The sequence below is a fragment of the Gymnodraco acuticeps genome, unplaced genomic scaffold, assembly GCF_902827175.1.
Source record: "Gymnodraco acuticeps unplaced genomic scaffold, fGymAcu1.1, whole genome shotgun sequence".
NCBI classification, from domain to species: Eukaryota; Metazoa; Chordata; class Actinopteri; order Perciformes; family Bathydraconidae; genus Gymnodraco; species Gymnodraco acuticeps.
The window spans coordinates 825,496-850,969 of NW_022991934.1; the positions used below are offsets into that span (position 1 = coordinate 825,496).

At 41.8% G+C, this 25,474-nt stretch overlaps 1 protein-coding gene across 1 annotated transcript in view; it reads left to right on the forward strand.

Annotated features, from left to right (window-relative positions):
• The window catches only part of cacna1ba (calcium channel, voltage-dependent, N type, alpha 1B subunit, a), a 331,900-nt gene extending 319,466 nt beyond the window's left edge, over positions 1–12,434 (forward strand). The window contains 2 exon segments of the mRNA XM_034200269.1: positions 3,705–3,919; positions 7,252–12,434. Coding sequence (XP_034056160.1) covers positions 3,705–3,919; positions 7,252–7,779 — 743 coding nt within the window. The 3' untranslated portion in view covers positions 7,780–12,434.
• The last annotated feature ends 13,040 nt before the right edge of the window (positions 12,435–25,474 follow it).

Consider the following 25,474-nt stretch of genomic DNA (forward strand, 5'->3'; position numbering starts at 1 on the left):
ACTGTAATACTGCAAGAAACCCAATGCTGCCATTTTAGCCAAGCTAGCAGTGCTGGACAATCAGAATGTTGATCTCTCAGTCCACCATTTTGATCCAGACTGACACATCTAATATTGTGATGGATTGCTATGACCAGTGATGTAAAGTAACTAAGTACATTTACTAAAGTACTGTACTGGGGTACAATTTTTTGTAATTGCAGTAACCCACCAGCACCCTACCTCTTAATTACAGCCCGTCCACACAGCGGCGTGCGTTGAAGCTTCCAACGCTTCTGCCCATTCACTTTGAATGGGGTGACGTCACTTTTAGCCGAACTGCATTTTGGGAAGCGACGTGGAGCGTAGCTGGCGTCAAAAGTTGAGCAATGTTCAACTTTTGACGCCTCGACGGAGGCGTCAGCCAATGAAATCCCGTTTATTCAAATCTGCCAGTACAATCGCTAGCCAATCAAACCGCGTGTATGCTGGGAGAGACTGCGCAGGTCATTTCCTCATATTCAAAAAAATTGAGGGAAAATTCATTGTAGCGATAGTGAATCACCCGGTGCTATATGATCAGTCTCTGTTGATCTACCGGGATACAAACCGGAGGAGCGAGGCATGGAGGGAGGAGGCAGAGACAGTGGATGCAACTGGTAGGTTTTAGCCTGTTTGGGGATTTTATATCCAGTTTACTTCGTTTTAACATTGCTATTGCTTTGTATGTCGGGGGCGGGAGATTCATGTGATTGGTTGTTGGTCGTGTTGCTCGCAAAAAATCCCCAAGCTTCAGATACGCCCACCTCCAAGCGTCAACGCACGCTGCTGTGTGGACGCTCCGTTAGGGTCCAATAGTGTCTTATTTAAAGGACCACATGTTTTACCAAAGCAAAGTCTACGGGTTTGCATATGTTGTTTATCTTTTATCTTCTACTGTTCATGTGTGTATCTTTATTGTTTTTTATTTGATTTTATGTTTACTTTGATTTTATTTTATCTAGGTCTCATTCATGTGCAATCTATGTTGCTGTAACGGAAAAAAAATCCAAAACTGGGATAAATAAAATATGTCTTATCTTATCTCACTGCAGCAGCAGAAGCTAAATATTAAAACATTCTCTCAGGAAGGCCCAAAGATGTTAGTGCTGACCCAGTGTTGGCAGCAGTAACTGATTGTGACTGTGGTATCACCTCAAATTAATACAGTGTGTTTAGAACAGTGTGTAAATAGAAGTAGAAGAAACTTGTGTTTCTCTGTCACAGTTCTGAATGCTATCTCTTTTTGAAATGTTTACATTGAAGGCCTAACAACCCAGTCAATGTGATTAGACTGGGTTTGCTCACTCAGCTATGTTGAACACAGCAGATACCCTCAGTGTTCAGATGCTGAGTTATGTGACTTTAATGTTAGGCTCTAGTTATATATTTTATAACTATTAACTATATGACGAGTCAAGTGTCTGTGAATAAGGACTCCAGAATCTACTCAATGGACAGAAATATACACATTGACAACATATTTTTATAATAAGTTGTGCATAGATTATGTAACCTTTATACATACACACGTGTTACATTTATAAATGTAAAACCCCCCCCATAACGTCATCAGTGCATTCCATAGAGCTGAGCCACCATTCGTTGGCGTAGGACAGGGGTATTCAACTAAAATTCGACGAAGTCCAGTTAGAGAAAATGTCCCCGTGCAAAGGTCCGGAACTTCAAAATGTCTAACTTTCTTTATGAATTAGTGTGATATATATTGATATATATTGTAATCAACAACTGACTGCCAATCAAATAAAGAAAGTACAATTCAAAACCAACAATATTTATTGTAAATTAACATTGAACTATACAGATATACAGTAAATACTGTGGATATGTGTAATGTTCCTCTTGAGCTGCATTTTAAAATAAAATAGAGAAAATAAATAAAATAGCTTTTGAAAATGTGTGCATCTTAAAAGTGCTTAATTTTAGATAAATAAAATAAAGTGTAGCAGCAGCTTGAGTTTCTCTTTTTCTTTGTTAACCGTTTCACATCATGACTTAACAGTTTCAGACGATTATAGAACAATATCAGTCTTTACACATCATAACAATTGAACAGTTTTAAAGTTTCTCTTTCTTTCCCTCTTATATTGCAGTCCATCACTCACTTTGTTCTGTTCAGTGCGAGAATTGAGCTTGAGCTTGTCCTGCCAGGAGTTTGTAAATCTGGGCTGAAATTGTGTCAGGGCCATTCTGTGTGTACACTTGCAGGTGCTCATTGGTTAGCCTCGATTAGCCTGCCCTGGAACCATATTTAGTTTTAATTTTGATCCTGGTGGACTGATCATATTGGGCTCTGAGACTGCTTATTTTTTGTGACCTCAGTTCTGACTTTGAATGAGCGCCACGGTCTCTGAACAAATGAGACACACTGGTTCTGTGCTCCCAGTGGGCAGGATGAACATGAACGAGTCCACTCAGGGTTAAAAGCTCTGTTCTCACTGTCCACTTTCCTCTTCTTGGAGAGCGCCATGTGTAATTATTTGTCTTTTCCTGTCTGCCGCTAACACGCCTGTTCACTCTCCTCTCCGCTTCTCTCCCTGTATCGCTAACTCTTCTCTTCACTCACTTTCCTCTCCGCTTCTCTCTGCCGCGCTCTCATCTCTTCTTCTGTGTTTCTCTCCCTGTATCGCTCATTCGTCTCTTCTTCTGTGTTTCTCTCCCTGTATCGCTCACTCGTCTCTTTCGCTCCCTGTAGGCGGCGGTTAAAATAGAATCGCCCCGTCAAAATTGAAATCCCCTATTAATATATTGATTATAGGTCCGTATAGGTTGGCATCTGGGTCCGGATCCGGACCGCGGTCCGCCTTTTGCCGACCCCTGTCGTAGCAAGAGCAGTCCAAAATATATTGGATATTCTAGGTCTGACATTTTGAAGTTATTTCGAGTCCACACCTCGTAAAACACACAACTTTTGCCTCTAGACCAGTATGGTAAATATTCCATGGGTAAAAGGTCAAAAATGATTTTATGCCACTCTGAGATTGTGGGTGGTTTATTCAAGATCCTTTTAGTAATATACTCTTACGTTCTGCATAGGTTAACACATTCAGTCGGCTAATATTTTCCTATAAATCTGCTTTAAGTGTGGTGTTCCCTAACAGAAGACATAGTGGATCAAAATCCAATTATTTATTGAAAATATAATACATTTTGAAACAACTTTAGCCCAAAAATCCTGAATATGCACACAGGTCCATATAGTATCTAAATAAACGACCCACTTCCTTCTTTCACTTCCGTAAAGCGGATTTCTTTGGGTCCATCTTATTCCTGAGTTGAGGCAATATCTGAAGATAATGTAACACCCTAAATTGTAGTTCCTCATTTACATATGTTAGCATTTTCTCAAATATATTTGTTCTTGTATCTTAATCTATCTCTACCCCAAGGTCTCAGGCCCACATTTGCAAGACTTCCTTATCTACTTTTCAGGACTTAGATAGAGCTTCATAGCACTGCCTCACTATATACTGATAACCATGTTATTGTATGTTATTAAACAAATGTTGGGTGATAATTCCAGATAAAATGTATACCCCGTTTGAGTCTGTATAAAACGTCTTACGTGTGCCTAATCTCATTCTCAAAGTGAAGACAGTAAAGGTACGATGGCCAACATAATGCTCAGAACCAAACATGATATTCCTCTACATTGACCTCCTCAGGGGCGGCAGGAGAGCAGGAGTCTGACCCGGCGCCCCCCAGGGAGCGAGCCCCCGAGCGCGGCCGCTCCCATGACAGGAAGCACCACTCCTCCCCCGACAAGCAGCGTTACTACTCCTGCGACCGCTACTGCAGCCGGGAACACTGCCACACCAAATCTGCAACCGCCAGCTGTGCCGCCTCCCCCAGCGAGGGGCAGGACACCAGCAACAAGCAGGTGGGGGGGCATCGGCATGGAGAGTAGGGACAGAGAAGGTGATAGACAAGCATTACACCAGGGGGAGGGGATTTCCTCTGACAGGGTTCACTAGCTCCACTGCTCCCCCTCAGAATGGTAGAAAACTCCACTAGTGAAGATTGAAGAACTCTAAAAGTCATCTATCGCAGCTGCTCAAAGTAAACTTTATTGTCAATCTTCCAGTTTGTGTGTGCAGACAGAGAGATTGAAATACTGTTTCCCACAATCCTGAATATAAAAACAAATGTATATACAAATTAGGGCCGGGACTTTAACGCGTTAATTAAGATGAATTAATTACACAAAAATTAACGCGTTAAAAAAATTAACGCATTTTAATCGCACTTATTTTTGCACCGCGGAACGTTTCTCACTGGATGAGTTTCAGGCGTACCGATTATACTGGAGCACCAACTAACGTTCATGACTTCAGACAACAACAAACCACAGTGAACAACAGTGGGAAATGTTGTTTTAAAAAACGGACGGATGGAAGCGTCGATAAGAGCACGGTTGTGTGCAAATTATGCAAAAAGGAATTCGCATATCACCGCAGCACATCAAGCCTCAAGTATCACCTCAATGCAAAAACATATAGCATTTAGCGTGGAAGCTAGCGTGGACGTTAGCCTCTTTTATCGCGTTCACATCAAAAAGAGCCGGTACTAAAATTAGTTCATGAGAACCTTTTTACCCCCACGAAAGTCCCTGCTAGAGAGCAGAGAGCTGCTAGAGAGCAGGGACTTTCGTACCGCTCTCTTGTGAGAAAAGAGCTATATTTCTGATTGGCTGGGCGGATTGCAAACCACGCCCCGTAAAACTCCCAAAAAGTTTTGTGAAGCCGCCATTTTATTATCCTCGCATTAGCATTATTAGCATTACCATTATCCCAGCGCAGAAACGCAGAGAGACTAATTTATGGTAACACAAAATAAAACATGGGAGCGGTGGAGATGAGGAGGTGTCGGCGTTCTGGCGATTTACTCGGAAGGCTGCTGGGAGTCCCAGCAGCTTCTACTGAAGCCAGTCCCCAACTCCGGGGACTTCCGGCCGGGGACTTTGGGCGGCAGTATACGCCGTGAAGTGGTTTGCGGCCTGCCAGTAAACCCAAAGCAGAAGAAGAAGAAGTGACGTCAGCGGCTTCATTTGCCTAATCCTCCCCCAGGTTCAAAGAGTTCTCATGAACTAAATTCTCATGAACCTTTGTGGGAAAAGTACTGCGGTGTGAATGCGCCTAATGGTATACTAAAATCCATGTGAAAAAAATTGCTTCTCACTGTTCTCAGGTCAAATATTTATTTGTGATTAAAAATGCGATTAATTTCGATTAATTAATTACAAAGCCTCTAATTAATTAGATTAATTTTTTTAATCGAGTCCCGGCCTTAATACAAATATAAAAATATGTGTGCAAATATGTATGCAAATATGTATATATATATATATATTAGGGCCGGGACTGATTAGGCGCATTCACACCGCAGTACTTTTCCCACAAAGGTTCATGAGAACTTAGTTCATGAGAACTCTTTGAACCTGGCCGTGGATTAGGCAAATGAAGCCGCTGACGTCACTTCTTCTTCTTCTGCTTTGGGTTTACTGGCAGGGCGCAAACCACTTCACGGCGTATACTGCCGCCCAAAGTCCCCGGCATAAGTCCCCGGAGTTGGGGACTGGCTTCAGTAGAAGTTGCTGGGAGTCCCAGCAGCCTTCCGAGTAAATCGCCAGAACGCCGACACCTCCTCATCTCCACCGCTCCCATGTTTTATTTTGTGTTGCCATAAGTTAGTCTCTCTGCGTTTCTGCGCTGAGCTAATGCTAATGCTAATAATGCTAATGCGAGGATAATAAAATGGCGGCTTCACAAAACTTTTTGGGAGTTTTACGGGGCGTGGTTTGCAATCCGCCCAGCCAATCAGAAATATAGCTCTTTTCTCACAAGAGAGCCGTACGAAAGTCCCTGCTCTCTAGCAGCTCTCTGCTCTCTAGCAGGGACTTTCGTGGGGGTAAAAAGGTAATTTTAGTACCTGCTCTTTTTGGTGTGAACGCGATAAAAGAGGCTAACGTCCACGCTAGCTTCCACGCTAGCTGCTATATGTTTTGCATTGAGGTGATACTTGAGGCTTGATGTGCTGCGGTGATATGCGAATTCCTTTTTGCATAATTTGCACACAACCGTGCTCTTATCGACGCTTCCATCCGTCCGTTTTTTAAAACAACATTTCCCACTGTTGTTCACTGTGGTTTGTTGTTGTCTGAAGTCATGAACGTTAGTTGGTGCTCCAGTATAATCGGTACGCCTGAAACTCATCCAGTGAGAAACGTTCCGCGGTGCAAAAATAAGTGCGATTAAAATGCGTTAATTTTTTTAACGCGTTAATTTTTGTGTAATTAATTCATCTTAATTAACGCGTTAAAGTCCCGGCCCTAATATATATAATAGAAATTAGGAAAATATAGATTAAGACATTTGTGGAACCTGATCAAAATCACTTAAGTAAAAGTAGAAGTACCAGAGTTTAGGAATTAGTTTCAAGTAAAAGTCCTGCATTTAAAATGTAACTCAAGTAAAAGTACAAAGTATTAGCATCTAAATATACTTAAAGTACCAAAAGTGAAAGTAGTCGTTGTGCAGATTGGTCCATTTCAGAATAATATATATGATATGTTTTATAATGATTGATCATGAAAGTGTTCTCAAAGCTGGTAAAGGTGCAGCTAGTTTGAATGACTTTGTATACTGCAGGGTAGCTTGTGGATTTACTCCAGGTGGAACTAAAGTCTGATTGAAGACTTGATTATATTTTACATCATTAATACAAATCTATGAAGTCGTAATTGTACTTAAGTACAGTACTTAGTTACTTTAAACCACTGCTGACACTGACTATGAAAGGGTGCCTTATACCACCGCAATACAAATGCTGCACACCAGAGTGTGTTGAATGTGGAGGAGGAAGAATAGGAGACAGATAATGATGATGGTTGAAGTGTTACTGTGCTCATGTTTCCTGCTCTGCTGCTTCCTGCTCAGTGCAGTATCTCATGGCTTTCCCTTATTTTCCCCTCTTTCTCTTTTCATAATTTTCCATCCAATTTGTCTGTCTGTCATTACCTTTATATTAGTCCTTTTTCTTTCCTTCTGTCTTCTCATGATTTTCTCTGCCATTGTTCATGTCATCACACATCACATGTTGGTGTTTTTCCTTTCCTTCCTCCGGCCCTCGCGGCCCTGTCTCTTTTTCTTTTCCCTCTTACATTATTTCCTCATCGTTCTATCACTTCAAATTGCTTGTTCAATTTTCATCTAGGGCAGTGGTTGGAATAAAGGCGACCCAGTGGCACTGAGTTCCAGTTCTAGAACGTCAAGCCGTGGACGCCGGCTTCTCCCTCAAACCCCCCTCACCACGCGGCCCGGGGTGGCTTATAAGACTGCCGCCTCCTCTCCTGTGCACTTTGTGTCCGGCCGGCTGAGCCGCGACCTGTCGGAGCACAACGCCCTGCGGCACAGCGGCTCCCCCCACCTCCCCTGTCCCGTCACTCGCATCAACTCTGAGCCCTTCCTTGGCGGGGGCCACAGCAAGGCCCCCGACAGCCTCTATGGCAGCCTTCGGGACCAGCTGGACGTTTTTCAGGATACGGTGTCACGGTCGCCCAGCCCCCGTGCCGGACGCTCATCTCGGACCGCACTTCCTCACATGATAGGAGACGTATTTCCCGCTCAGCAGGAGAACCTCGGGGTGCCCAACGGGTTCCACTTCAGCTCCGGGGGCAGCAGCAGCCCTGGCTCTGGGGTCCCCAGGTATTACCAGGAGGCAGAGGAGGACGAATGGTGCTAGCATGGCTTTAACCCAACCTTCTTAATGCATCTTTGAGGATTTGTGATGAGTTTTATCATCTTCTTTTCTTTGAAGGTTTCAGTTTACATTGTCGATGTGTGTGTTCAATGCTGTGTTTTAATCCTAACTTGGAGAGCAAAGGGTAGGGAGAACATCTAAACAGGGAGAAAGCTTGGAATATTCTAATGTGAACAAAAAAAGTGTAATCTTTACGAAAAGACACAAAGCATTATGAAAGAGTAGGCTGTATATTGGATGTCTTACAGCAGCTGTCCTTTACTTTGACTTCAGTATTTTGTTGACACCAAAATATTGACCCTCAAACAGCATAAGATAAACACAGACTGTACAACGGTGAATTCTTCAGACGTTGGAAAACAGACCGGAGGATTGAAATAAATGTTTGTTTGGTGTTAACTACCAGATCTGCTGATCACATTCATTATGTGCTCTGTATCCCAGGCAAACCAAAGTGGTGATAACTGAACAGCAAAGAGAGGTGCCTCAATTTTACATACAACAATTTTCAAAAACCTAAAACTGCATTATTTGTTTTTCCCCCTCCAATTCGGGGGTAGCACAACAACCTGTGAATACAACATAGACATATTATTACGTTTTTATAAAGTTTAAAAAGCTTAAGGCGCAGAGAGCTCCATGCTAGATGAGATTACTGCGGCACATGACTGTAGTCAGATCACTGCTGACACAAATGGTCTTAGAACATGTGGCAGCACCGCTTCACTCTGTGCACCACAAACATCATCATGGAAGAGACACATGCAAAAATAACCTTTGCATTATAATATGAACATGGCTCACCAACTCTATCGGCAGGTTAGAACTTCACCTCCTCAAACTTCAAAATGACAGCCAATAGCACAACACAACATGTAACAGGCATTAAGCTAAAGTAGAGTTCCTTATTGATTCTAGCTGTAGCAGCAGGTTTTAAAGCGTTTGAGAGTTAATATGGGGGTTTCAGCTTAAAGAAATGGAACTGCAAGTCATGGAAACAGGACAGAATGATCAATAGTTACTCAACTACTGATCATTGACTACTGACTACTACTGACTTGAATGAAAGCATGATAGTGTAGGAACAGCTGTGTTGGTCTTTAGTTTAGAACTCTACCATTCCATGATGATGCCTATTCCTTTATGACATTCCTTTTGTGTCAGTGGAACAGACAGGTGCTGTCGTACAGGCAGCGCTGATTGTTTTGTCTGTCAAAGAGAGAAGCAACGCTTCAGTACAGGACTGACAATTTGTTTTATATAAAAATGTCCTAGATTTGATTTGATTTCTTTTTCATTGTGGACATTTTTTATATTACATGAAAAATACAAAGGTGTGGTTTATGTGAACTGCTTACGGTTTGCCATTGTTTCAGGTCAAATGTTTCTTACAAACATTATTTGCGATGTTTTAAGACAAAGTGCCTATCCTTCTAGATATACTGTAAAAAAAAAGATGCAATGTCAACTGTTTTCAAATGCATCCTCACTTGAGTAGGTGTTTTGTGCATTCCTTATGTAGCAGTGCAGGAAAACATGTTGTACAGAAAGCCTTATCTGCAAGACGAGAACTCTACCTACTGTGTGCTTCAAAGGCAGGAATGGAAAAATTACCTGATGAAAGAAGATTGTTTTTCTTGTTTTTGATAAATCACAAAATCTTGCTTCTGAGGAGGAATTAGAGCAGGGCCGGCCCGTAGCACTGGCATTATAGATGTTCGCCTAGGGCGCCAGATCTGGGGAGGCGCTGCGCTGGTAGCTCTGGAAGTGAAAAAAACATTTTTGACCGATGGTGCTCATCCTAATTTTCGGCCTTGATGTAATAATATTCATAATTAAGTAAATGTAACACCCTTTTCACCCCGGTTACACTTTTCATTTGCCCTTTACGATGAAGTGATGAAAATGGGGGATTATCAGGTGCCCGCAGCTCACAGCCAAAGTGCGAGTGAGCGTGGGATCGAGCGAGGGAGAGAGGGAGAGAGGGAGGGTGCACCGGTACCGGCGCTGTTGTTATTAGAATCTGGTGCTAGCTGCCAGATAAAATCTCACCTAGGGCAGCACATTGTCTAGAGCCTGCCCTGAGTTAGAGTCAGCTTTGTGAAAACATTATGCGTGCATTCAACACTTTAAACTTCATTGTAACGTGCCAGTAACGCACTATGCATGTTCAGATGAAAGGCCTGGGTCTTGGTGAGCATGGTGTGCTAGCTAGCTGCTTCACTGGACTGAAGAGTGTGTGGGTTAGCTGAGTGTGTGGGTCAGCTGGGTGTGTGGCCCCCAAAGAGCCCGCTTCAGTGACTCAACGCACACTTCTTAAAGTGTGCGTTGTGATTCAGACCCAGAGTAGCAAAGGGTGATCTCTTTACTGCTATTTGATTCAAGTTGGGTCCTGTGTGTGTGTGTGTGTGTGTGTGTGTGTGTGTGTGTGTGTGTGTGTGTGTGTGTGTGTGTGTGTGTGTGTGTGTGTGTGTGTGTGTGTGTGTGTGTGTGTGTGTGTGTTAAAATAGTTAATCTCTGATTGATGCAATTTTACTGGCGATCCTGTGTGTCGTGTTTTTGTCTTTTTCCATACTTGTGGATTACGTGCAAAACATGTATGTTGTGATGGGCTATCAAGATATTGCAAGCATGTGTTGACATCAGTCTTTGGTGTCAGTATGGAAAAGGTGTTCTCCTCTAGCTGCCAGTTCGTAACGTTCCCAGGTACCATCAAAGAGAGTGACTAGTAGAAGAAAACAAACCATTATACATTAGCAACATTAGCTTCGTCCCAATTCCATACTGCATACGAAGGCAGATGGTATGTGTTGGTATATTCACAGAAAGATAACTTAAAGATGTGATAATGGAAGGAAATGTGCTTGACTTTTTGGTGTGCTAATGGACAATACTTTGCACACGATGGCACTTAAGGTGCACATAATTACAAAAAGCTGTTGTCTTGGCCTCTGCATATAATATCAATCAACTTTCTTAAAAAAAAATGAACTTTATCTTATTTTACAGTATGACAATTTAGAAGCAAATTATGACTGTGTTCAGAGATGATGCCTAAAGAAGCAAAATGAGGTACATTGGTAAAGAGGTGTTTAATTGTAGCTTAAGCATATAATCATTTCCTAACAGAGAAAAATGATAAAGCACATCTATTTATTATTATTATTATCTGAAAAATAATATAGGGCTGGATACTGATTTGTGAAGTTAGGACTAGTTAAATGTAATTGTAAAAAATGGTATAAGGGCCAGGCATAAAGAAAACTGAGTTGAATTGAATTCATATTTTAATGTGTCGGAATGTCAAGAATAAAGTTAAAATGTCAGACTAAAGGAAACAAATACAACCATTGTTTTTGTTTTTTACATTTTGAGAATAAAGTCAAGAAATTGAAAATGAAGTTGACATTTGAAGATCAAAGTTGAACCTTTGGGAATAAATTATATCCTGAAAGTTTGACATTATTATAGAATTGAGAATCGCACAATTCTGAAAATTGTAACTTGATTCTTGCAACAAAAAACAAAAAAATGGTGCATGTAATTGTTTTTCCCCTTTTGCCTGGCCCTAATAGTCTTCCGTATATGTATGACGTACTTAACAGGACATGTTGCAGGGTAGGCCTCAGTATCTGGCTCTCTGGTGGACAAACTGTTGTTTGAGGGAGCCTTTGAGTGGTCCTACTGGCAGACCTGCTACCCAATGATCTCTGCTTCCACTTTGAAGATAAATACTTGTAAATTGAACCTCTGCAGCAGCTGATTGGTTTGTTGAGAAACACTGAGCAGGTATGAGGAGAGAGCTGTTGAAGCACAGTAACACACTCCAGGGCCCGTCACACCTGAAGACAGGAGAGTGCCCCTCTCCTGTCTTCAGAATGGGCTATGCAACAAGAGAAACCCATTCCCATCCTTTCTGTAGCTTTACATGCTGTCTCTTCAGATCCAGGCTTCAGCATGATATTGACCAAATGTTTTGTAGAAAATGCTATGAAAAAAAAATGCAAACAACGAGGACTTAAAATGAATAAAGGCACACAATGTAAACAAGGAACAGATAAAATATTGAGGATTTCAACAACTTTATACATATATTTGCATGCATAACATGTACGACAACATCAAAGGGAAATGTCATTGCTCGGAATGGGAGGGAGTGTGTCCTTTTAGATCACAATAAAAGTTTTTTTTATGAACTGTGATCCCTTCAAAGTGATTCATTTATTTGAAAGAAAACATTGTTTTCACGTAGACATATTCTTACAGAAAAGCTGTGAGGCAAGTGAGAAAAAAAAGGCATTATCTCAGTCTTGATCCAAGCTGTTTTCTCTCCTGTGTTTTTTACTTCACAACATGAGTTGTTTTTTTTCATCTTGGAGAACAGGTGGAAAAAGATGAATGTGTTTGTCATTAAAATATTCCTTCCAGCAACAGCAGGCTGATGTGCACCATCATCTGAATAGGACTATAATCATTCATCTTTTCTCACATGCACTCTCAACACAATATATCGTTTGTCACCAAGACATGACAGTAATGTTACATAACTTGCTAACATGAAACAACCCTGTCTCCTAAAAATTACGTTCCCACAGAACTAAACTGCATTCTGAATTACGTTTAGCTTGAAACGTATTTACTCCCACGTTACGTTCGTTATGAACGTATCTAAAATACGTTTATTTTCTACATATCTTCTAGAAACGTATTTTCTCCCACGTTACGTTCGTTATGAACGTATCTTAAATACGTTTATTTTCTACATATCTTTGCCATTTATTGTCTTGCTTATAATAATGATAATAGTCATTTATAAATATCATTTTAGAGCACACCTTTGAAATCGAGAATCAGGCTCGATATATGGTTAAATTAAAATCAGTAGGCGAGGCTGTAATTTCGCCAGCTGTTACTCTCATGAGCGAGGCAGAAAATAATAGTTTTAACATGACAAAAAGCTGCTGTGTCGTTTACCTCAAACATTAAAACAAATCCAGAGTTACGTGTTTCTGTACTTCCTCTAAGAAGAAAAGACAGTAAAAGAAGAGCTCTGTGGCTTCAGGCTTGATCGCCGTTCAAATGACAGCGTTGGTTTCCCCAAAAGTGGGCGGGGCTGTAAAGTGGCGTAGATTTTACTATCATCTATTATTCAAAACCATTCTATGTATTCTAACGTAAATTACATGCCAGTGTTTTATCTTTTTATTTATTTGTTTTTATTTTAAATCGTATAAACGTCTGTGAGGAAAATAAATGGGGTTTAGAGCCTCAAAATACTGAAATCTGTATTTTTTAAAATCTTTTCCTTCTAATTTGTTCTTCTTTTCTAAATAACACACTGTTATTTACTCAACAATAACACACAATTATCCTTGTTTTTATTTATTTGTTTAATTCTATAATCTTGGGCTTTTTAGCCGTAAATAAAGTCACCAGAAACAGACGGGACATTTCGAGATTTAGGATGGCCGAAGACACTACACTACCCATAATCCCCAGCTATCGTTTGGGACTACAGTCCCGTTGACAAACCCCGTGATGTTGGAGTGGTAGTGCGCCAAGGTTACGCCGAGCGTCAAGCTCTTTGAAATGGAACGAAACCACGGCAGACTATTCAAAACTGGACTCGAACGCCCCCCGAGAAATACACATGCTGGCTATTGTGTTTCGCAACATGTTCTCTATGGCACGTCTCTACTGGGAATTGTAGTTTTAAAAGACGTTTTTCCCAAAATTAGAAGTTGCCAGTATTAAACTGTGTACACAGTGGCGTTTCTAGGTGTACAAAACTGGGGGGGGCAGAAAGAGGTCGGGGGAGAGAGAGAGAGAGAGGGGGGGGGACAGAGAGAGGGAGGAGAGAGAGAGGGGGGACAGAGAGAGGGGGGGAGGAGAGAGAGAGGGGGAGTGTCAAATTACATACTGAAGACCACAGGAGCAACACTGTGAGCGCATACATTTACGTACACAGCGTGGGGATGTCATAGTAATGCACCTTCATACATGGAGTAAAGGTCACCATCACAAAGTAATTCTTAACAATAACAACAACCGTAATGCTTTAGCATTAAAACACCATAGACTGTAAATATAAGGAAAACACAGACACTCATCATCGAGGTCACAATATCAATCGATCCAGCAGAGGCAAAACACAGAAGATCAACAAAATATATGACATAAATGAACTTACCAAAGCTGAAGGCTCACTTGAAAAGAAAAGCGGCACGGCGGTCCTTCCTCTGACAGAATGTGTCTATCACTTTGGGGATGAAGTCCTGTAGTTGCTGGATCAACTGGCTTTCAATTGAAAGCATGGCCAATGCGTTAAGTCGCGGCTGTCCCATGGTGTTGCGAGTGAAAGTCTTTATCCTTTTGAGGGTGGAAAAGTTCCTCTCTGACTCGGATGTCGTCATCGGAGTTGTCACTATTATTTTGACCAAAATAACAGTCTCAGCAAACGTTTCCTCCAAGTTGTTCTCGTGAATGGATTTCAACAGAGACAGGGCAGTGTTTCCAGTGTGAAGCTCACTGTGGCGGTAGAGCGTGGTCAGCTCAGACTTCAACTTCTCCTTGTTTCCCAACGCAGGCCACAGTTTCACGGCGCAGTCAAGCTCAGGTGTAGGAAATGACAGGACATGCTGTGGGAAGAATGAGCTGTCAACAAGCTTTGCAGCGATCAAATGGTCACTCTGTGAGAACCTCTGTTCCACCTGTGAGATGACTGTGTCACAAGCCTCCTTCATCACCGGCGCTGTGCTGCTGACTCGTCGGCCTGGCTCGTCTGTTCCATCATGAGCAGTGGCGGCCAATGCATCAGTTTTCTGCCTCATTTTCTGAACATTTTCCTTGAAACGGCAGAGCGCGCTGTTGATCCCAGGTGCATCGATGCTTCGTTTTTGCAGAGTGTTGTATAGAACATCCACTTCTGGCATAAGCAACGAAAAAAACTCCAGGAGCTGCATAAATGCTCGGTCCCGCAGTTTCTTTGACAGGCCGTATGCCTCACTTATGGTGACCGCATCCCATCCTGGTTGTGCACGTATATGCTTCATACACTGAAGTAGTGCATCTCGGGTCTCCCAAACCGCGTTCACAGTTCTGCTTTTAAAGTTCCATCTCACAGCCGGTGGCCGTGGTATGCGTCTCTGTGTTGCCTCTGCAAGAGCTGCAACACGTTTTGGAGCACCGGAGAAAAAAGTGGAAAAAGCAGTTAGATCTGCAAAAAACACCTTCAGGATGCTCATCCTTGCTGAACACAGTTGCTGCAGGGTCAGGTTCAGTTGGTGGGCGTAGCAGTGAACAAACTGAGCGTTTGGGTACGTCTCCTTCATCACCGTCTGTACCCCGCGCACGTTACCGCTCATGACGGCCGCCCCGTCATAGGTCTGAGCGATTAGCTTTTCTTTCAGCTTCAGGGGTTCCAGAACAGCCTTGATGCTGTTAGAGAGACCTACACCAGTTTTGTCCTTTACTTCCACAAACTCCAAAAAACGCTCTGTAACTGTGAGGTCAGGCATAATGTATCGCAGCACAATCACCATTTGCGATTTACAGGAGACATCGGTTGTCTCGTCGGCCTGAACGGCAACAAATGATGTGTTGTCCACTTGCTTGGCTATTTCCTCCCTGTACACATCATACATGCAGTCCAAGAGTTCATTCTGTATGGTGCTTGATGTCCCTTTGAAAACAAGCTGAGCTTCGTAGTGCCGTTGAAGCCTGGAATCGCCCTCACACATTGTCTCGAAAATTGACCTGAATATCCCTGGATTCAGAGAGTCCGCCGACTCGTTGTGGCCCCGCAGTGCTGTCTCACATTTCCCACACAGTTTAATACAGGTGATGATCCGACCAAGCACGTACCTGTTTTCTTCCACCTTCCTATTATGATCATCAATGCCGCGTCTGTAGGCGCTGTCAATCTGAGCTGCAACATTCACCCTTCCAAGTAATCCCAATTTTACGGCATTTTCCAAATGACTGTTGCTGCTCTCATGCTTCATTGTCCTCTCCGAAAGATGCTTGAAGTCCTTGTAACCTGTCCTCGACCAAGTACCTTGATCTTCACCAAAAAGCAGGCAAGGAAAGCAAAAGAGGGAATTCTTCTGGATGCTCGCCGTTAGCCATTTCTTTTTAGCAAACCACTCAGCGTTAAACCCACGTTTAACTTTGCCCGCAGTCTGGACCATTTGGAAATCCGGTGGATGGTGGGCACCGAGGCGCTTTACCTCCAGTTTCTCTCCGAGACTAAGTGTCTCAAATGTGTGCTCCAGTAAATGGTCAACTTCATTCATTTTCTTTCAGTTTTTTACTTCTTTTAATCGCTGGTGATGTTAGCTATATGCTACTCTCTCGTCTCCTCTTCAAACTACACGTGACGTTTCGCAGCACTGCACACGTGAGTACTTACAGCCAATCAATTCTGAATTATGTGAGATGACGTATGGTGGGGATGGGAGCACTATGCCCCTACGGTCATTATTTTTTTGCCACACACATTAAATAGAAAAATACTCTGAGCATGCGCAGTGTAGTTTTTACAATCACCGTTCACTTAGACTGTGAGAGGGAGGGGCAGGATCGGGTTTTGTCCCACATGGCTCTAAACAGCTCAAAACGGCACTCTAGACACTAATTAGAAGAACACAGACTAAAACAGAAATGTACAGACGAATCAGATTATTAAACATGACCTTAAAATATATTTTATATGTTTTTTTATTTATTTTTTAGTATTTTTTTGTAATCATTATTTGTAATACTTTCTTCTGACACTAGGTGGGGCTGTGCCCCACCTGCCCCTAATGACCCGCCGCCACTGTGTGTACAGCCCTGGAGGTTTAGGCGATAGGAAACACATTGGTGTGTACACATTTAAAACAAACGTAACGTGGGAGAAAATACGTTTCTAGCTAAACGTAATTGAGAATGCAGTTTAGTTCTGTGGGAACGTAATTTTTAGGAGACAGGGTTGCATGAAAAAGGAAATTGACCGGGCATCACTATTAGCAAATGGATCCTAAAATGTCTTCTCACTTTCCTTTCAGCGCATCTTTTGCAGATGCATTACTTAAGAGATTTCTCACACTTTGGCAAAAAATGGTTAAGAATATGTATACCTTCTATGAGACCTCTGTACTGAGTTTAAAAAATGTATTTGTGCCCAAGTCTGGACCAACCGGCGGCCAAACATTAGGAGCGATCCAATCGCTCTTACCATTGGCAGTGTACTGTAGATGTGGCTTTTTGATGAGAACATTTTTTTTTTGCATGTTCTGATAATGTATGTGCATGTAGACTAATTAGTACTTTTAGATACTTGTGTTATTTTGTTGTTGATTTTTAATATTTTATATAAACTGTGGGGTTTGTTGAAAAGACACATTTCTATGATCAACAGTATTGAACATGTTGACAGTTCCCGCGCAGCAGAGCTGGAACACTTCCTTTGGCTCTTTGGATTCAGAAATGTTTGTTCGCCTGATTTTATGTTTCTTGGTCAGACTTTGAAGTCTGCTGTTGTTTCTACATTAAACCTTTTGTATGAAGCAAAGTTCCTTGAAATAAAAAAAGATGAAATGAAAGTGCCTCTGACTCTCTGAACTGTTTGAGTGTTGGGATGCAGCTGTGGTCCACTGACTGAATTCAACCCACTGGATGTGTCGGGAGGAGGTTTCTAATCTTGTTCAAATGGTTCAAGATGATCTTAATAATAACATATTTATACTAGTTATACTAGTATGCTTACTAGTAAGCATACTTTAGGTAAGATTTTTTTTGTCAAACAATTTGAAATGTAGCTCTACTTTATTATGTCAAATCATATTCTGTAAATCAGCAGATTAAAACATTTTCTACGTTTCATACATTTATTAGGCTGCATTTGTTCTCAATTAAAAAACAATGGATGTCAGGGGACTTCAGGCCTCAGGTGGAGATGTGTTGCACAATACTACTTAGGATAAAATCCAGGGCCCCCAGTGCACACAGAACAATCTGACGGCCCTGAGCTCACCACTATGGTGAAGGCCACCTGCTGGACATGATCAGTGTGTGGATACGTTACAGCACCTCTGTGTGCATCACGGCCTGAGTATAATGTGTCTTGTGTCAGTAGTTGGAAGAATCAATTAGTTGCTAAAAAAAAAGAAAAATAATAACTATGGCCTATCTATAATATTTTCAAAATCAATCCTGCAGCGGCGTAACACATTCACTTGAGAAAAAACAACAGCATTTGCCCTGTTTTTAATGAGATTATGAATTCAAGGTTCCATTACAAAATTATATTCTCCTGTTCTTTTGTGAATGAACACGATTATTATCATTCTGAGCAATAGTGCACATATTTAAATGTATTCTGTAAGAGCACCTTTGAAAATGTATTTAGGTCAGAGAGAGAAAGAAGATATAACTTAAACACAATAAAATAAAAGCACACACATCAAACCACCAACGCCTTGGTTAATAAACACACATGTGATTTAATAGTTAAATTAAAATTAAAGTAATTTTTGCTCTTTTTATTTTGTCCAAGGTGTTTTAGTTTTTTTTCTGAAGTTCCCTCATGAAGTCTTGCCAGCTTGACTGCAGTGAGATACACGGTCAGCTACTCACAGGCACGGCGCCAGGATTTTTTTTCTCTTGGTGCTAAGGCGGGGCTAGACCAATAAGTGGGGGTGCTAAGAAAATAGTCGTATATCAGGACTTCAGTTTGTTTATAAGGAAGTGCTCGCTGTTTTCCATAGACTCCGATCTAGTGTAGTGAAATATAAACTTGTTGCTGAACTTGTAGTTCTCAAACTACTAAAAGAGTATTGCAAATGCACCATTTTGAAGGCAAGTACACTTACAAAGGGGGTGTTGGGTTCAGAATTCCAGAAAAGACAGACAACTTCTAAGTTTAACTATTTATTGTAAAGAGAGCAAAAGATATATATCACTTGGCCAAGGACTCATCACGTATTGGATATCACAGGCAGCAAAGCTGTAATCTGTAATCTATTTCAGAAACTTGTGCACATAATTATTTTCTTGAATCAAAACATTATTAAGATCTGCGAAGCTCTGCCATGTATTTCACATCTCATTATATTCATTTATCTTCAATTCTGGTCCACTTAAAGAAAAAAAATAGTTTAACCTCCCTAGCAGTGCGTGGTGTCCGGACATGTAATAATTACTCCTTCCTTTATCAAGGATTTAAAAACAGAAGTAATTTCATCAAAGGTTTGTAGTTGAATTTAGGAGTTATCACTTATGGCAGGTATGTTTTTACTTTTTAACATCTCTAAATTTCAGGTCATCACTTATTAAATGGATGTCCATTAGAAGGTGGTGATGCTTGTCTTTTAAAGGGGAAAGGAAACACCAATTACAGCTATAATATTCCGGTAGTTTATTCATTTTACAATGGATATTGATCGTAATATTTATTGTATATGATATTACTCGCCAAAAGAAAATTAATTATCCGCCGGCCGGGTGGGGAATTCCGGGACCAGGCCCGCCGCCATTAGGGGAGTCCCAAATGGTGACGTCACTGGGTGGGTCTTCGCTCCGGGTATCCATACCGGAAGTCAACACAACGTAGCAGATATGGCAGCGATGGAGGAATTTTGCAATGAGATCGACGTTTTGAACGATGAATTTGACTATTCGTCGGGAGATGACATTGATGTGGAAGCATCTACAGATGAAGCACTCCAGATCAGACTCAGGTGGGTGTGTCCCAGTCAAAAGCCCAGCGGATGCCAGCGGCTGGGGGTGTTGCCAAATTGCTAGAGGGCGTTGCCCAATTTCCCCATTTGTTCAATTACAGGATTTAACCATGAGATGGCGCTTCATTCACAAAATACACAAAGACAACTGTTTGCAATGTTTGCAGCTCTGCAGTTGTGTTTGCTGAATACTGTAGCATTTAATCACTTATTTGTTACTGTATGGTTTTCACAAGCTACTATAATGAAAAAACATCAATATTTTAGATCAAATAAAGTATATAGTTTGCTTTATGCAGTATATTTCTTGTAATATTGTTGGGATGTTTTTACACAGTACAGTAGATTGAAGTAAATCAACTTATACATTATGATAAGATAAGATGGACCTTTATTAATCCCGTGGGGAAATTCAGTAGTTCAAACAGCAACAGGGTGAGAGTGAAAAACAGGACAGCACAGATTCACACAGATTAATAAAATCAAAAATAAGATGAGTGATACAAATAATAATAATGAGAAACTATGAAATAAGAAATGAATACAACTAAAATATAATTATCATATCATGTATTATAATGTATTGTATTATTAAGTAATATCATACATTAACCCCATTATAGCAGATGCCACATTGAATGGATGAACACATTTATGCATCAATAATTACAACAGAGTATTTCTAAATACAAGTTGTAAAAATACTTATATGTATTTAATATTAACCCTTTGGAGTCAACCGTCACGCCGGCGTGATCAGATCACATGACCTGTGCCGCATAATAACAACAGTCCGGACAACATTGCCGTGTGTTTCTGTCGAAAGTACTGGCTTGAAACTATATCCCAGTCTTTGTTTCATGCAGAAAGACCCAGTAAACACGGAGATACGATGATATAAAGTTAATACATTTCAAAAGTATGAAAAATGGAAGCACATATTTAAATATAATTGCCGCATTTGTTCATTTTACGAAACGGAAAATACTGGAAACTGTAGATCCTGCTCAACTGGATGTATATGTGTATTTCTGTCGAAAGTACTGGCTTGAAACTATATGCCAGTCTTTGTTTCATGCAAAAATACCCAATAAACACGGACATACGATGATATAAAGTTAATACAGATATATTTCAGAAGTATGAATCATGGAAGCACATGTTTTAATATCTTCGCCGTATTTGATAATTTTACGAAACGGAAAATACTGGAAACTGTAGATTCTGCTCAACAGGATGTATTTACCAGGGAGGGGGTGAGGTAATCAGGTAAACGGAGTGATACGAAACGAGACGAAAAGAGACGAAGAGGGACGGCGGGAACCGAAGAGAGACGGCGGGAAATGAGAGAGACGAAGATATACGAAGATAGGCGGCGGGAGACGAAGAGAGACGGCGGGAGACTGGATTGAAGTAAAGTGACAGACAAACATTGAGAATTTAGATATAGTTAGATAGATTTAGAGTTTTGAAGATTCAACTATGATGAAGAGAACTCTGAACGTGAGTCAAGCTTTAAGCTTGTTTTTTGACATGGAGGAGGAGGAACCTGTGATGTTGCCCTCCGCTTTGAAGCGTGGCACAGATAAAGACAGAAAAAACTGATTTTTGTACATAATGTGTATATATATATATTTGTATTATATTTATAATAACACTTTTGCCTTATCAGAATGAAATCCCATGCTACCTCAATCAAACTTTCACATTATCATAGTGACATCCCATGTATATATTTCCAGCTTTTAAATGGTTTCGTTGTGTATGTTTGTGTTACCTATGAAAAATAATATCATTTTCAAAATCTGTTTTTACGTTTTTTTTTGTGATTTTGGGTCCAAAATGTTCATATAGTAGAAGATCACTGCTCTAAACAAAGTCAAAAATCCTACATCCAAACGAAATAAATATAATTAATTATGATGAATACGTTAAGTCTTGTTCATTGTTTTTCACTTTTATTAAATGTTTGATATTTCCGGTGGAAATGGTGGACTATCGGACATTCAAAATGCAGCATATTTTCACTCTTACACACATATATTCTCCTTTTACATAGGCCTACATACATTTTCACTCTCACACACGTATATATACTCACATATTCATACATTTTGCTCTCATATTATCATATTTCAATGCACACATTCATATATTGTCACTCACACATTCATGCATTTTGTTCTCATATTCATATCATTTAATGCTCATATTTATACATTTTGCTCTCATGCGAAATCTACTAAAACAAAGTATGTCATAGTGGTCAGCTGTTAAACACAAAAGTGTATCTTAAGGGCTGTAAATATAATAAGCCTGTTGTCAATTTTAGACACAGGCTTATTATATTTACAGCCCTTAATAACATTCATTTTCTGGACTCAATGTGTGTCTTGGCCGTTTTCTTTGTTCCAAGCAAACGAGTGCTTTTTGTTTTGAAATCACTTCCGCGAGTTTCGCGGGCCTCCCCCCTCGCTCCACTGACCATTAGACCATTTAGTAAGGTAACAAGCAAAAGGGCAAAAACGCCTCTCAGACGCTCTTCCGTTTACTTTATTAATAAAGAAAAACAAATGGTCCGTAGATACACGGACTCATATAGCCTATGTATGTATACTGTAAGGAGAATGTATGTACGTGAGAGGACCAGTATGAATTACGGCATAGAAATATGCAAACACAAACCTACAGACTGGGGGATGGGAGATCACAGGAGGGGGGGGGGGGGGGGGGGAGAGCTGTGGAATGTGACCCTTGGGAGAATTCCTCCACACATTCCGATGGCCAATTCGTTTTAAACAAAGAGTTCGCAACACAGGACAGCATAGGTAACATGGGGGGTGGGGGCTGGTGAACGGTCTGGTCAATGTTTGTAAACACAATCCCCAGGATGTGTCCTAATCAGGAGCCGGGTAAATGAGAGACTGAGGAGCCCCCGAAAAACAGATCCCGAAATAGCTCGTCCTGGTTTCCGCAGCAGATAGGCCTACAGTATGGTGTCTGTTATGTCAGTTATTTTAAAATAAAACGTTGAAAACTGAACTTGAAAATGGTTTCCTCTTTTTATTTGATTTATCATTTTCGGGACCGGGAGACGTTGTTAAGAATGTCACGAGGCTCAGGACCCAAATGCACAACACCAGAAACAGATTAGAATTAACAAGGTCTTTTAATTAAGGTCAAATACAAAACGCTCACTTGGAGGATCAAAAACTCTAAACCAAAAAACATCTACATGACTATCAAAAATATACTTCACACGATCAAGGGATGACTGGCAGGCTTGACGAGACAAGACGAACTGACACAAGACAAAGGGAGACGCAGACTATATATACACACTAGGTAAGGGGACACAGGTGGCAACAATTAAGGGAGGGGCTGACAATCACACTGGTGGGAAAAACACACCAGGGCAGGAATGCTCTGAAACGAGAGGGAAAGGTTACTACAAAATAAAACAGGAAATCACAAGACAAGGCAAAAGACAAAAGGACTGAACTAAATAAATTAACTTAACACAACTGTCTAGACACCACAGTACCCCCTCCTTTACGGACGGCTCCGGACGGCCCAGCGAGTTCAGGATGGCTTTTGTAAAAATCCTTTATCAGGTTCTGGTCCACGATGAAGCTAGACGGGATCCATTCCCGCTCTTCCGGTCCATAACCCTCCCAGTCCACTAAAAACTGCTGACCCCTTCCTCGTTTTCTGACCTTCAGCAGACGCTTGACAGTGTAGACCAGACCTCCATCAATGAGCCTGGGAGGAGGGGGGGGCTTGGAAGCGGGAACCATTTTGCTTTCCTTGACTGGCTTGAGTTTGCTTACGTGGAATGTTGGATGGACTCTGAGTGATCTAGGCAGGCGCAAACGAACAGACACAGGGTTAATACACTTTTCCACAGTGAATGGGCCTACAAATCTTGGTGCCAGCTTCCTAGAGACTACGTTCAGGGGCAAGTCTCTGGTGGATAGCCACACTTTCTGACCCGGTCTGTACACAGGTGCAGGACGGCAATGCCGATCAGCCGCTTTTTTCATGCGGGCCGAAGTCCTAAGGAGGACCCGACATGCTGAAGCCCAAATGCCATGACAGCGCCTGACCAGTGCGTGTGCCGAGGGAACCATGACTTCTTTCTCTGTCTCTGAGAACATGGGAGGTTGGTAACCGTAGACGCACTGGAACGGGGTCAATCCGGTGGCAGAGGTAGGCAATGAGTTGTGGGCGTATTCTACCCACGTGAGGTGTTTACTCCAAGAAGCTGGGTTTTGGGACACCAGGCACCGGAGGCAGGTTTCCAGTTCTTGATTCAGTCTCTCCGTTTGTCCATTTGATTGGGGATGGTAACCGGAAGAGAGGCTGACAGAGGCCCCGATGAGGCTGCAAAACTCCCTCCAGAAACGGGAGACAAACTGAGGACCCCGGTCTGACACGATGTCCTTGGGAAAACCGTGGAGACGACAAACATGGTGCAACAACACTTCAGCCGTTTCTTTGGCCGATGGCAGTTTAGGCAAAGCAATAAAATGTGTCATTTTAGAGAATCTATCCACCACCGTGAGGACGGTGGTGTTACCTTTGGATTCTGGCAGTCCGGTGACAAAATCCACTGAGATGTCGGACCAGGGCCGACTGGGGATAGGCAGCGGCCTGAGCAGACCCATCTGGGGCCTGGAAGAGGTCTTATTCCTGGCGCAGATGGTGCAGGCGGCCACATACTCCTTGACATCCTTCTCCATAGATGTCCACCAGAACCGTTGCTTGATGACGTACATGGTTTTTTTTACCCCAGGATGGCAGGTGAGCAGCGAGGTGTGAGCCCATTGAATGACCTTAGGACGCACAGTTTGAGGAACAAACAACCTATTTGGGGGGCAACCCCTAGGTGTCGGGCTCTCACCGTTAGCTCGTTTCACCTCTGTTTCTATTGGCCAAGTTACCGCTCCAACCACACAGTTTAGTGGAAGGATGAGCTTTGGTTCCTTTGCCGAGGGTTCAGGATCAAAAACACGAGAGAGTGCATCTGGCTTGACATTTTGTGAACCGGGTCTAAATGACAAGGAAAAGTTAAAACGAGTGAAGAACAAAGCCCATCTTGCCTGACGTGAGTTCAGTCTCTTAGCTTTTCGGATGTACTCAAGATTTTTATGATCCGTCCAGACTATGAATGGTTGCTCTGACCCCTCCAGAAAGTGTCTCCATTCCTCAAGCGCTGTTTTGACTGCCAAAAGTTCTCTGTTGCCTACATCATAGTTGCGTTCAGCAGGTGTTAACTTACGTGACAGAAAAGCACATGGGTGAAGTTTGCTGTCCTTGGCTGAACGTTGTGACAACACAGCCCCAACTCCATCATTGGAAGCATCCACCTCCACCACAAACTGCCGTAGTGAATCAGGAGTGATGAGAACAGGAGCAGAGGTAAACCGTCTTTTCAATTCCTGGAAAGCTTTGTCGGCCTGTAGAGTCCACAAAAACTGAACATGGGTTGAGGTGAGTGAGTGGAGAGGTGCAGCTATGGAGCTAAAATGTCTTATGAAACGTCTGTAGAAGTTAGCAAAACCGAGAAATTGCTGTACCTTCTTCCTGTTGGTGGGTGTGGGCCAATTTGCGACAGCACTGACCTTGCTTGGATCCATCTTGACCTGGTCCGGAGCAATGATGAAGCCCAGGAATGAGACAGTGGTCTTGTGAAATTCACATTTCTCCGCCTTCACGAATAGTTGGTTTTCCAGAAGGCCTTGGAGGACCTGGCGGACATGCTGAACATGGGACTCTTCATCAGGAGAGAATATCAATATATCATCCAGGTAGACAAACACAAAATGATTCAAATATTGTCTGAGCACATCATTCACAAGAGCCTGAAATACAGCAGGAGCATTAGTTAGCCCAAATGGCATTACTAAGTATTCATAGTGGCCACTGGGGGTATTGAATCCAGTCTTCCATTCGTC